This window comes from Myxocyprinus asiaticus, chromosome 12, assembly GCF_019703515.2.
Source record: "Myxocyprinus asiaticus isolate MX2 ecotype Aquarium Trade chromosome 12, UBuf_Myxa_2, whole genome shotgun sequence".
Classification (NCBI taxonomy): domain Eukaryota; kingdom Metazoa; phylum Chordata; class Actinopteri; order Cypriniformes; family Catostomidae; genus Myxocyprinus; species Myxocyprinus asiaticus.
In genome coordinates, this window is record NC_059355.1 from 49,653,525 (window position 1) to 49,666,962 (window position 13,438).

At 35.5% G+C, this 13,438-nt stretch overlaps 1 protein-coding gene across 2 annotated transcripts in view; it reads right to left on the bottom strand.

The window, feature by feature from the left end:
- The window catches only part of LOC127449561 (protein CBFA2T2-like), a 56,362-nt gene that overhangs the window by 19,008 nt on the left and 23,916 nt on the right, over positions 1–13,438 (bottom strand). For both annotated transcript variants that reach the window (XM_051713075.1, XM_051713076.1), the window contains exon 2: positions 103–246. In XM_051713075.1, the coding sequence (XP_051569035.1) occupies positions 103–246 (144 nt within the window). The remainder of the gene's footprint in view (positions 1–102; positions 247–13,438) is intronic.

Below are 13,438 nucleotides of genomic sequence, written 5' to 3' on the forward strand. Positions count from 1 at the left end.
CATTTTGGGTTTAGCACATACAAACCGTTGTGTCTTTCCTCCCTTATATGGTGAAACCATCATATGTGTATGTGTGCGTGTTTGTGTGAGAGAGACACTCACATGCAGTAGTGGAGAACGCCGCAGGTCGAGGTCCGCTAGGGTTGACTGAGGGTAGAGGGGGCATCGCGGAGACGTTTGGTCTGGAATGAGTCTTTCCATCCACTGGCGAACCGGGCATGGCAGGAACCTTCTTCTCTCCACTGACTGAAAACGAGAAGCAGAGAGAATGAGCTTCAGATTATCACATCACGGATTCTCTCTGTAACCACGAGCACTTTTGTTTTTTCCATTTACTGAGTTTCATTCAAAACGAATAAACTGCGGCATAATCATGACATGAGAATCTCTGATCTCATCTAGTCTGAAATAAACTCGCCGCAAGCAACAGATAAAGAGAAAAGGCCTATGAACTCATTCTACTGAAAAAATAATAATTCCTTAACTATAACCATCTTGCACTGCAGGGCTGGGTAACGATACAGATTCACAAGCTTTCGACTTTCTATTGGATTCTGATTGGATTCTGATTCACTTGGTAAGCTGTTTTAGTTCAAATGTCCATTTTGGAATGCCCAATTCCCTATGCACTTTTAAGTCCTTGTGGTGGCGTAGTGACTCGCCTCAATCCGGGTGGCGGAGGATGGATCCCAGTTGCCTCCGCGTCTGAGACCGTCAACCCGCGCATCTTATCACATGGCTTGTTGAGCGCGTTGCCACGGAGACATAGCGCGTGTGGAGGCTTCTCGCCATCCACCGCGGCAACCACGCTCAACTCACCACGCGTCCCACCGAGAACGAACCACATTATAGTGACCACGAGGAGGTTACCCCATGTGACTCTACCCTCCCTAGCAACCGGGCCAATTTGGTTGCTTAGGAGACCCGGCTGGAGTCACTCAGCACGCCCTGGATTCAAACTCGCGACTCCAGGGGTGATAGTCAGCGTCAATACTCGCTGATCTACCCAGGCCCCCTAAACTGAAAACTTTTAATTTAAACTAAAAAGTTGAATTGCTACATTTTTAAGTGAAATCAAAGTGGTGCAAAAACCACATTTTCAACCACTTTCATGTAATACTGATGAGAAAAAATTAATTTAAAAAAATAAATAAATAATACATTTGATTCAAGTAAAACTGATCGAAACAAAGATGTTTTTATAACGTGTCTTTTTTTTTTCTCAAACATTCCACAAGAAGTGCCAATAAAACCAATTGAATTTGAGTATTTCAAGCACTCAAATGTCGTCATTGTGGCTCTAACAAATCAATTAACAGGCCAATGCATTGAAATGCAACTGTGCATTAATATTCAATTCATGTTTAACGGGAGATTGATCTGAAACTCCAAAATCGGCATACATTTTCAGGCTAATTATCATCTCATTATCATATGAAGTGAATGAGATTTGGGTAATTCTCATGAATTACTGATTTCATTCAGATCACACGTAATTTTTTTTTTACGTTAATGATTTAGTTTTTCTTTTGGAACGTGAAATGGAAAGTCTGAAATCATTGTAAGCAGTGTAATGAAGACATATTTGAACATTTTACCACATTTTAAAAACATTTTCTGGAGCATTTTCTCATTTCCATAACACATAAAACTCTGGCCATAAATCTAAAAAGCATAGTATTTTAAATAATAATAAATGCACATATATATTATTTACTCAGAGTGTCTCAGAGATTCCTCAAAATATCTTATACGAAGTCTTAGCATTCTTAACACTTCTTCGAACATTCATAAAGAATAATGCACCAATGCAATCAATTGAATTTGAATATTTCAGGCACACAAATGTGCCCTTTGTGTCTTCAGCAAAACAATTAACAGGCATATGCATTGAAATGCAACTGATGTATTGATATGCAGTTGAAGTTTAAAGGATGCTAGACAATCCAATTGAGCCAAAACACCAAAACCAGCATAAATTTTCAGGCAATCTACTCCAGAGCGAGCCCTAATCTTAACCCTCATCCCCGCCACATTTTCAGTGACCAAACGTACACACCTTTTCTTTAAACCAATCATCTACTTTTGGTCGGACACACCAGATGTTGAAGAACCATGGAGTCCCGACAGCTGACGTGCAAATGAAGCAGGTTTTGTCCTGTGGAAGAATGGGTCATCATTGAGACCGCTTAAGAATGGAGAATCGGGCCATTTCACGCTCGCTAACTAGCCTTTACAAAAGCCGCCAAGGGCTAAACGCATACTTTCTGCCTGTGAATGGACCACCAGGCCCAGAAGTCGTAGATCAGAGGCGCTTTTGTTCTAAAAGAACCGCGAGAGGAGCTATCAGCCTCATTTTGAGTATATCAGACCAGAGAAAATGCTTTTACAAAGGCGGCTAATAGACCCACACAGATCAAGTTGTCAAAGGTCATGAAACGCTTCTTAGCAGACGACTTTTCATCGACGGACAGCTTTTCCTGGTGAAAAGCGTGTTTTGTTTAATGTTTATTCATGGGAAACTAATGCAGTAAATGTGTTTCTCCATGAGAGATTACTCTGTATAGTTTTTAAATGACGCTCTTCACTTAACAATGAAAAGTAAGGCGGGTTTTAATGGGATTGTTATAGCGCTCTATTCGAATGGTTCATTGTAGTCGTGATAAAAAGACGACGCATTTAGCGACTACACCACTTAGGAGAAGAGTTGAGTGTGAATGTCACTCATATTTCTGTTTCATATTAAATGGAATGTTATAAAATTTTGCATGAAGAAAAGCCTTTTTTTAGGACAATTTATTTGTCCGCACTGCCATTGTTCTGCTAACAATTAAGCATATTACTCTGAAATAAATTTACATTATTGCAATGCAAAAAATAAATAAATAAATAATTCTCATTATTGCAATACAGTAATAAAAAAACATCCTGCCTGGACACCATGGTTTATCTATTAAAAACTGAATTAAATTATATTCTGAATAATAAATGTTACCATTATGTATACTTACAATTGTACTTTACAATTTAAAAAAAATTAAGCAAAATATAATTTCTTTTTTTAATGTTATTTTCGCCCCAAAATTAAACAATAATTTTCTGCACTGACATTTTTTTTTTTTTTTTTTTTTTGCTAACTATTAATTATTTAGAAAACAATTCTCTTCATTGTTTTTTTTTTTTTTTTATAGTAATTGCAAATCAGATGATTGTAACACACTCCAAAAAAGTTGGGACAGTCGAATGTGAAACACTGTGAAACATCACCATTTCTTCTAATAGCACTTATTAAGCATTTAGGCACTGAAGACACAAGTTTGTTAAGTTTAGAAAGTGGAATATTCCCCCATTCATCCATTATGTAGGTCTTCAGCTGCGCAGTTGTACAGGGTCTTCGTTGCTTTATTGTACGCTTCATAATGTGCCACACATTCTCAATTGGAGATGGTCAGGACTGCAGGCAGGCCAATCTAGCACCCGCACTCTCTGCTTACACAGTCATGCACTTGTAATCTGGGCAGTATGTGGTATGTGTAATTGTCCTGCTGAAAATGCCGGGACGTCCCTGGAAAAGACTCCAAAATGCATTAATGGTGATATCACAGATGTGCGAGTTACCCATGCCATGGGCACTGACATACCCCTGGCTCATACAGACACTGGCTTTTGGACCTGACGCTAATAACAGCTTGGATGGTCCTTTTCCTCTTTGGCCCGGATAACACAACAGCTGTGTTTTTCAAAAACTATTTGAAATCTGGACACATCGGACCAAAAAGCATGGTTCCACTGTTGTACTTTCCATCTAAGATGAGACTGAGCCCAGAGAAGTCGGCAGCGCTTCTGGACAGTGTTGATGTATGGCTTCTCCTTTACATAGTAAAGTCTTAACTTGCATCTGTGGATGCAGCAGCGAGTGGTGTTGACTAACAAAAGTTTACTAAAGTAATCCCAAGCCCATGTTCATGATATCCATTACAGATTAATGATGTTTTTTAAGACAGTGACATCTGAGGAATCAGAGATCACACGCATTCAGAAGTGGTTTTCGTCTTGTCCTTTACGCACCGAGATTTGACCAGATTCCTGGAATCTTTTAACTATATTGTGCACTGTAGAGTGAAATTCACAAGGTAAAACATCATATAATGTGTGGTTGTAGAGCTTTCAATATAGCAAAGGGTGAATATAATTTATTAATCACTCCTTTTTGTTTTTATTAGCATTTTTCATACTGTCCCACCTTTTTTGGAATTGGGTTTGTAAAAATAGACTTAATTTTTTAAGCAAAATGTAAGTTCTTATTTTTTCCTTTTCATTCTGGGGTGAAATATGACATATATGTTCTTGACCGTGTTGGTGAGATTCACCTGTAAACAATAGAGATTGACTGTATTGTGCAACACAAACAAAAGGGCAGAATAAAACCATTTAAACCCACTGAATGAAACGGCTGCAGTCACAGGTGCGACACACTTTCACAGACGCACACACACAAATCTTGTGGTTTTGGAGCGCACCTGAGCCCTGCTCTGAATCCTAAGGCTGGCCCTCTTAATGCCTGACTGCAAAAATCAAGTGGCATCGTTTTTCTCTCATGTACACCTGTTTCCTTCCAGAACGCAGGAAGTAGAAACACGGAACAGACAGAGAGAATTAAAGGGAAATTGAGCCATTTTGTACACAAAACCCTCCTGTATCCACCTTTGTTACTGAAGATTATTCTGATTGAACCTGTGGAGAACGACAGCATAACCAACAGATTCAACCTGTAGAGCCGAGATAAACTTTCTGCTGTTTCACTAACAAGACCAAAATGAAACTTTGTATGGACATTATAGTTTTGGCTCTAAAATCTAATTGGATGAGCCACATTTGAAGTCATAAAATATTATATGCACATTGCACACTAGTGGCCGCACATCAATATAATTATTAATATGCCAAGTTTCAAGGCATCATGCCAAATGACACGCCCTAACTGTGGCAAAAATCCCCGTAGCACACAATATCTCATGCCGATTTCTGCTTTGTTTTTAAAAACAAAACATGACTGGCAGACTGATATTGTAAATCGTCTGGTATTTGGCGATTTTGAGATTATCCATGACCGTGTCCGATTGGCCGATAAAACATAAGTCCATTTCTAAATCTGCCAACTGCCTTGGCAATGGATAAAGAAAATGTAAGCTTTAGTTAAGTCAATACTGAGTGAAATAAGTGTTCATATCATTTGAGTCATTTAGGGTATCATTAAATATTATATTATATAATAGTGTTATTTATATCATAATATTAATTATTTCATTTATCATTATTTATCATTGAAAAGTCATATTTATATATTTATCTTTTACATCATATATTGTGTTTCATTAAATCATATCATATATATTGTGTTATTTAGCATTTATATAATTTATATTTAAATAATTATAATTATATATTATATATATAATTATATAATTATAATTATATTTATATAATATCATTATTAATAATTGAAAAGTCATCTATCATAAATATATTAAATATATTTTGTATTATTAATTTATCATATATATATATATATATATATATATATATATATATATATATATATATATATATATATATATATCAGTATATCAAATGAATATAATATAAATTGTGTATCAATAAATTATCATATTGTCATGCATATATTGTGTTATTTAGCATTTATATAACAATAACTATATCATATAATTTACAATATAAAAGTTGTCTATACATACTTTATATTTATCATATATTGTATATTGTATTTCATTAAATTATCAAATGGTTATATACTTTATATTGTGTTATTTATCATGTATATAATATAAATTATATCATTATTTATCATTGAAAAGTCGTGTATATGCATAATGTTTTGAGGCTGATCTTTTTTTTATGGCCAATACAAATGGCCGATATAATGTTGATATACAGTATACTGTATATATATATATATATATATATATATATATATATATATATATATATATATATATATATAACATTATATCGGCCATTTGTATTGGCCATAAAAAAAGATCAACCTCAAAACATTATGCGTGCGATTCATAACTTTCAAAAAAATCAAGTTTTCCTCTATTTTTCAAACTGTAGATGCTTCAGCCTGTCGAGTCCAGTCTTTACTTATTTTTTTATGACTTGTTTGTCATTTCAGACAGGTGGAGGGTCTCTGTTTTACTGTAAGTCAATTAATCTGGCCGAGATCCATAAAAACATTCTTGCCTTCCACCTGAGGCTTCACATTTGGGAGACGAGCACACAATATTCAACACGTTTTTATCTCCATATAAACACACAGGTGCGGTTCAGATTGGTTAGTTAGCACAGCTCTAAACTATCTTTACAGATCAATATTGATTCGCTAACAGCAAATGTGTGGCTTCCCCTGACCACCACCTGTTACAATACCGTCTGAGAGACTTAACCTAGGCATTCGAGTCTATGCAGTGCCATGAAATGAATCAGCAGCTATTAAACATCACTGTCAATACATTATGATCAAATTACACATCTTATAAACTCTGCACACACAACCATCTGTCTCCTCACATTTACAGCCTAATCTTGCTTGCTAAGAATCAATGTATACATCAAAATGGGATATTAAGTTAAATGTTGTCCACAACTACAAATGTAACAGCAGAAGGTATACCGGAAATTCTGTCCTGTATGATTTTCAAGAGCTGTTACATTTGAATTTGAAGGCATGAAATAATAAAAGAATACCACAAATCACCTTTCTTGTCCTTGATTCTAACGAGTGCCTTTTTAAGAACAAGGATACATTTTATTGTAATAACAGCACCATATTATATTGCAAACAGGGCCAAAAATATTTTAATGCAAACAGTACTATATCCACCATTAATAATGACAAATACATGTTCCCAAAATCCAGACTAATGAATGACCCAAATAGGCTTTTCTTAAAAGTTTACATTTAGTCCTCCTTAATCTGGAATATTTGTTTGCATTCTTGATTGCAAAGTGTTTTTATGTATATTTAACAATCAAGCCACACCTGGCAACATTATACATCTTAGCTTATATCTTAAAAACAAAGGTCCCATTTAGAACTACATAGGCTAATGCTTTGCTGCTGAAATGCCACAAGGGAACTTTTTAGGGGCCGTTCACACCGAACACGTCCTTGCATCTCGAAAAGCTAGACGGAGCACAATGAATGGAACAGAATGCAGGTGTCTCGGGTAGGGATGTGCATGAGTAATCGATTAATCGAATACTCATTCAGCTTTAAATATTCGACTAGTAAAAACATTACTTGAGTATTGCAGTTTGACTTAACTTTATGCCTTCACCTGCCATGGGCAACAATGAAAGTGCCTCTCTCACCTAAATCTTGCCACAAAAATCTTGCAATGATTTTAATAACAGAGTAGTTGACCAAAAACTAATTCTGTTTTTATTTAAAGCGCTTGAATCGCTTCAGAAGACTTGTTATGGATGTTTCTTTCTATGTGAGAGTGAAAAAAAAAAAGTATTTGGCATTTTTACATCTAGATGTTGTTGAATATGTATAGTTTCAAAGGTTGAACTTCAGAAAATTCTAAATTTCAAGTAATCGATTACTCGTTTTTATAGGTGTTAGAATACTCGACTACAAAAAGACTCGAAAAGCCCATCCCTAGTCTCGGGACCCGTTTTTTTTAAGTTAAAGTCTAAAAACGTGGTGCTCATGCACAAGATGCTGAAAAAACTGCGAGATGCGGTGCAACGGTCAAAGACATCCATCTCATGCATGTTTTAAACAACTGAAATACAGACGGATAGAAAAATGTATTTGGTGTGAACAGCCCCTTAAGCTCCACAAAGAACTTTTTGATGCACTGCTGCTTTAACCCTTGTGCGTCAATAAGAAAAGTTACTCAAGATGTCCTTCAAGGACAAAAATGTCCACGTCAAAAAACTGCCATAATAATATTATATATTAATATTATTTTCCACTTTCAATGAGTTTATTTTTTCAGTCCTGATCATAACTACCAAATATTCATTAATTGTCAGGATTTTAACCCTTTAAATGCCAGTTTGTTTACATAATGCCACTGTTGTTTTTTACATACACACACACACACACACACACACACACACACACATTTCTCAATACACACATACAAAACACTCTCTGACATCCATACCAACACACACACACAATTTTATCTGCATCATTTATTCACTTGTCCTGCAGTGCTCTATAATACAGCAAACTGAAAATAGGGGAAAAGCATGTATTTGCTCCATAGGCTAAACATGAGAAAAATGGCGCCATCTGGTGGAAAATATAAAAAATGTAAGTTTTGAAGCCAGGGCTCCATAGAATTCATGATCTTATGCTTTAATGGCACTGGGATCAAATATTGCAGTTTTAATGGGTTTCAATGGGGACATTTTTGTCCTGAAGGTCCTGAGTGTAACTATTTTGTGTACGCAGTGTATTATAGATGTATTATAGGAACTGAGGTTGAAATATCAAAATTCTCCAAAAATACACACCCTTGCGAAATTTATGCCGTTGGCATTAACACAGCCAAAATGATCGAAAAAACAAAAATGAAAAAGAAACAAATGTCCCGAAGGTCGCACAAGGGTTAAAGAACACAGAAACCAATACACTGATCTGAAAAAAAATCTATAATGTAATAGCAAGAACTTTGGTGCTGCAAAGAAGCATTAAAGAACTGTTATCCTAGGGGAAATATTATAAAAATACAAAAGAACAGGGCTGATCTGGATCTCAATGCATACGCTGACTCTAAGAATATAACTAAACTCATGTGACCGGTTTAACTCCCCTTATTTAAAAGCCCGGCCTGTCTTTGTTTAAAATAATATATATGAATTTCCATTAAAAGTGCTTCAATGTAGCCAGACTGAGTGTTTAGAAATCATTTAAAGACTGCAAAACAAAAGCTTTGAAAGCTGTGTACCGCCTCTGGCCACAGAATGGCAAAACAAACCCACATGGGGGGTGGAAAAGACGGATACAAAAGGGTTAAGCTATCAGATCATTGTGTGTGTTTCTATTTCCCAACCCCCTCGTCTCCATGTTTCTCCTTCTGTTCTAACACCATATGGAGCTGATGGGGGTGCAAACAGACAGCTGGAGTCTCCAACAGTCACCTGTGTCCAAATCCCCTAACAGAGTGAGAGAGAGGCTCACAGAAAAGAAAAATCACTAATGAGACCTCATTAATATATCTCAATTATTTCTCCTAGACAGCAATGAGATTCAAAGGAGAGCAAATGGTGATCTCCTGAAGTGAACCATCATGTGAAATGTTTCTCCTGATGTCTCCTTTAGAGTTTCAGAAGAGATCTTAACAATGTCTCAAAAGATACCTCGATAAAATGACGGCAAAAGTTGACATATTGAAAAATACTGATCTGAATTATATCTCTTTAAAATCTCAATTGTTCTTCCTGAATAGAAACAAGATTCACTGGAGATCAAATGGAGAATTTCACTGCTTCACAGATTTTTCGCTTCAGAAAAACTGTAATCTCACACGTGCCTCCTTCTAAATTTAAGACGAGATCTCAAAAACATCTCATACTGTGCAAAGACTTGCCAAGACACCTAAGTGCACCCAAGAATTTCACACACCATTGCACTTGTGTATATGGCTGTGTGACAATAAAGCGATTTGATTTTGATTTTGAAGTGTGAAATCAAAAGACAAATATATTTCTCATTTGAAAGCTCTTTAGTCTAACTGTATGTCAACAATAGTCCCATTTATGTCAATTTCCCAAGAAGCTTTAGGAGAAACATTTGAGACAAAGTAGATACTTTCTTCCCCTGATTTTTCTCCCCAATTTGGAATGCCCAATTCCCAATCGTGGTGGCGTAGTGACTCACCTCAATCCGGGCGGTGGAGGACGAATCTCAGTTTCCTTCGCGTCTGAGACCGTCAATCCGCGCATCTTATCACATGGCTTGTTGAGTGCGTTACCGCGGAGATGTAGCGCGTGTGGAGGCTTCATGCTATTCTTCGCGGCATCCACGCACAACTCACCACGCGCCCCACCGAGAGCGAACCACATTATAGTGACCACAAGGAGGTTACCCCATGTGACTCTACCCTCCCTATCAACCGGGCCAATTTGGTTGCTTAGGAGACCTGACTGGAGTCACTCAGCACGCCCTGGATTCAAACCCGTGACTCCAAGTGTGAAAGTCAGCGTCAATACTCGCTGAGATACCCAGGCCCCTCACAAAGTTGATACTTAATGAAACACAGCTGAACTGTAAAAGAGAAACTTCTGGTGTGGCACAATATGGGGTTACCTCAATGAAATGACACCAAAAGTTGAACAAAAGAGAGAGAGAGAAAAAAAAACCCCAGATCTGAATGAGATCTCTTTAATATCTCTATTGTTTCTCCTAGATAGCGATGAGATTCACTGGAAAGTAAATGTAGACATTCACTGCTTCTCAGATGTTTCTCCACAGAAATAAACTGTAATCTCACATTTGTCTTCTCTAGAGTTTCAGAAGAAATCTCAACAATGTCTCAAACTGTGCTCAGATTTGCCAAGATCCCAAAGTCTGCAATCAGAAGTCAGAGATCTTAATATGAACTCAAATATTTAAAGCTCTTTACTATTACTGAATGCAAACAACAGTCTCATTAATGTTGATTTGTATATTTCCCCAAGATATTTTCTGAGAAACATCTGAGACAAAGTTGATACTGAAATGAAACATAAATGAGCAATGAAAGAGAAACCTCTGGTATGGCACAATACGAGGTTACCTTGATAACATGATGTCAAAATCTGACGTATGGTGTAAAAAAATAATGAATAAAAAAATCTCTTTAATATCGCAACTGTTTCTCCTAGACAGCAACGAGACTCGATGGAGAGCAAATGGAGACATTGGCTAAAGAAAAACAGTAATATCACATTTGTCCTCTCTAAAGTTTCAGAAGAGATCTCAACAATGTCACTAACTGGATTTGCCAAGATACCAAAGTCTACAATCAAAATGTGGAGTCAAGCTCTTTTAATGCATGTCAACAGATTTTTATGTTTCTTAAGAAATTGTGGGAGAAACGTTTGAGACAGTTGACACAAAAAAATAGTTGATTCTTAAATGAAACATAACTGAGCAATAAAAGAGAAACTTTATATGACACAATATGGGGTTACCTCGATAACATGACACCACAGGTTGGCATATACAAAATACAAATGAGATCTCATTAATAGCTCAATTGCTTCTCCTAGACAGCAATGAGACTCATTGGAGAACAAATGGAAGTTTCCTGCTTTTTAGATGTTTTTATTTACCAAACACCTATAAAAAAACAAAATCATAAATGAGATCTCTTTAGCATATCTTGACTGTTTCTATTACACAGCATTGCAACTTAATTCGATAGCATTGTGAACTATGCCTTTAAATCTCCTGAGCAACGAAAGAGCAACCTCTGAGCAATAAATTGTTCCTCTTGGGAGGGAAATAGGAAGGAAACGTGAAGAGAGAAGATAAAGAGATGGAAAATAAGAGATTGACAGGAGGGGGAAACAAAACAATGGCTGCACCTGGTGCCGATCAGTCCATACACACACTGACAATACACAAACATCTGTTGCTCTCGCAGTGCATGCAAGTGCATGTGTGTGTGTGTGTGTGTGTGTGTGTGTGTGTCTGAGCAACAGGTTGAAGCCTCGCACACACTGGCAACTGAACAAATAACACCGCTGCAGTCTGGCCAATATACACTGCACATGTTGCATGTAAAATCCTCTCGCCTTTCCAATTAGAAAGCACGTCCTGATCTGGTGATCATCAATATCACTCATATTATCTTTATTTTTAGTCTGGCTCTCAATTCAGTAAGCTGCCAAACTTGCTGATACGGACCATGAATCTTCAAATCTCTCTCAGGGCGGTTATGAGTTAGAAATTCTTTTATTATTGCAGGATTTAGACATCATCTTTAGAGGTTATAAAAACAGAATAAGCTTAAACACATGCAATTAATTACTATTTCAAGATCATTTTAGGACTTTGAGACAATGTGGGCATATTCATCTATAGTCAAAAAAATATTTAGCCTATATTTCTGAAATGATTTATGCATTTCAATTTCATAAAATTCCATCAGATTGAATTGTGTAATGTTTAACAGAATTTAATTAATAAAACTTTAATAAAATCAATAAATTAATATTTTCTTTTATTTTGGGAAAGATTAGGTTACTAAATTATTTTATGCAATTAAACGTGTGCTTTTTTTCTTTTTTTTAAGGGTGCACCTATATGGGTTGTTCAACCAGTAGTACTGAAGTACAAATATTTAATGCAGTCTCTTTGAGGTTATATGAATTTCAAGTTATAAAAACTGGATGAATAATAATAATAATAATAATAATAATATATATATATATATATATATATATATATATATATATATATATATTTTTTTTTTTTTATGAATTAGATGGTCATTTTTCTTAGTTTTAGATACAGAATAGTCCTTTTTTTTAATAAATTTCACAAAAGTATTTTATTTCAACTTCACATTTATGGTCTTAGTTACTATTAAAAAAAATTCTAATATAATTACAAAATAAAAATTATAATCTTAATTAGTGTCAATTAGTGCTGTCTTCTTGTAAAAAATAAATAAATAAATAAATAAATATCCTTTTAAGCTCTCCGCCCCTGCAGCCTGTTTATGAATGTAGTTGCATATATATTGGATTGTATTTAGTTCACAGCAGCTTGTTTTTGGGTTAACACATTCACACACACTCAAGACACACATTTACAAATTTTAAGCAAAATAAAGTCAATGATATGCTGTTGACATTAATATTTAATGCCCTATGCGGAAAACAAACAGTCATAAAAATCCAATTAAAAGAGTAAAATGCAGAATTTCACAGAAGTCCATAAATTTGCGATGATATTATTGACAATTTGACATTTAATCAATGTTTTGATGAAAACAGATTATATTTTCATTTGAATAAATAGTTTTTAACTGTAGTTAAATTAGCAGTAATTAATAATTAACTGATTGTAGAGATAATTTACAACTTATTGAACGTCTTATTTTTATGTAGAAAGCAATGCAATTAATGCTCATTACTAAACATTATTGGCCTTTCAAATCTTTAACTAAAAAATTTGCTAATGTTTCAATAAAAATAAGCGTTAATGTGTTAACGCATGCGATTAATTTGAAATGTTTAATGCGTTAATTTTTCCTAATCACGATTAACACCTTTACCGTTAGTACAGCATTAACCTTGGGGGCCTGGGTAGCACAGCGAGTATTGACGATGACTATCACCCCTGGAGTCACGAGTTCGAATCCAGGGTGTGCTGAGTGACTCCAGCCAGGTCTCCTAAGCAACC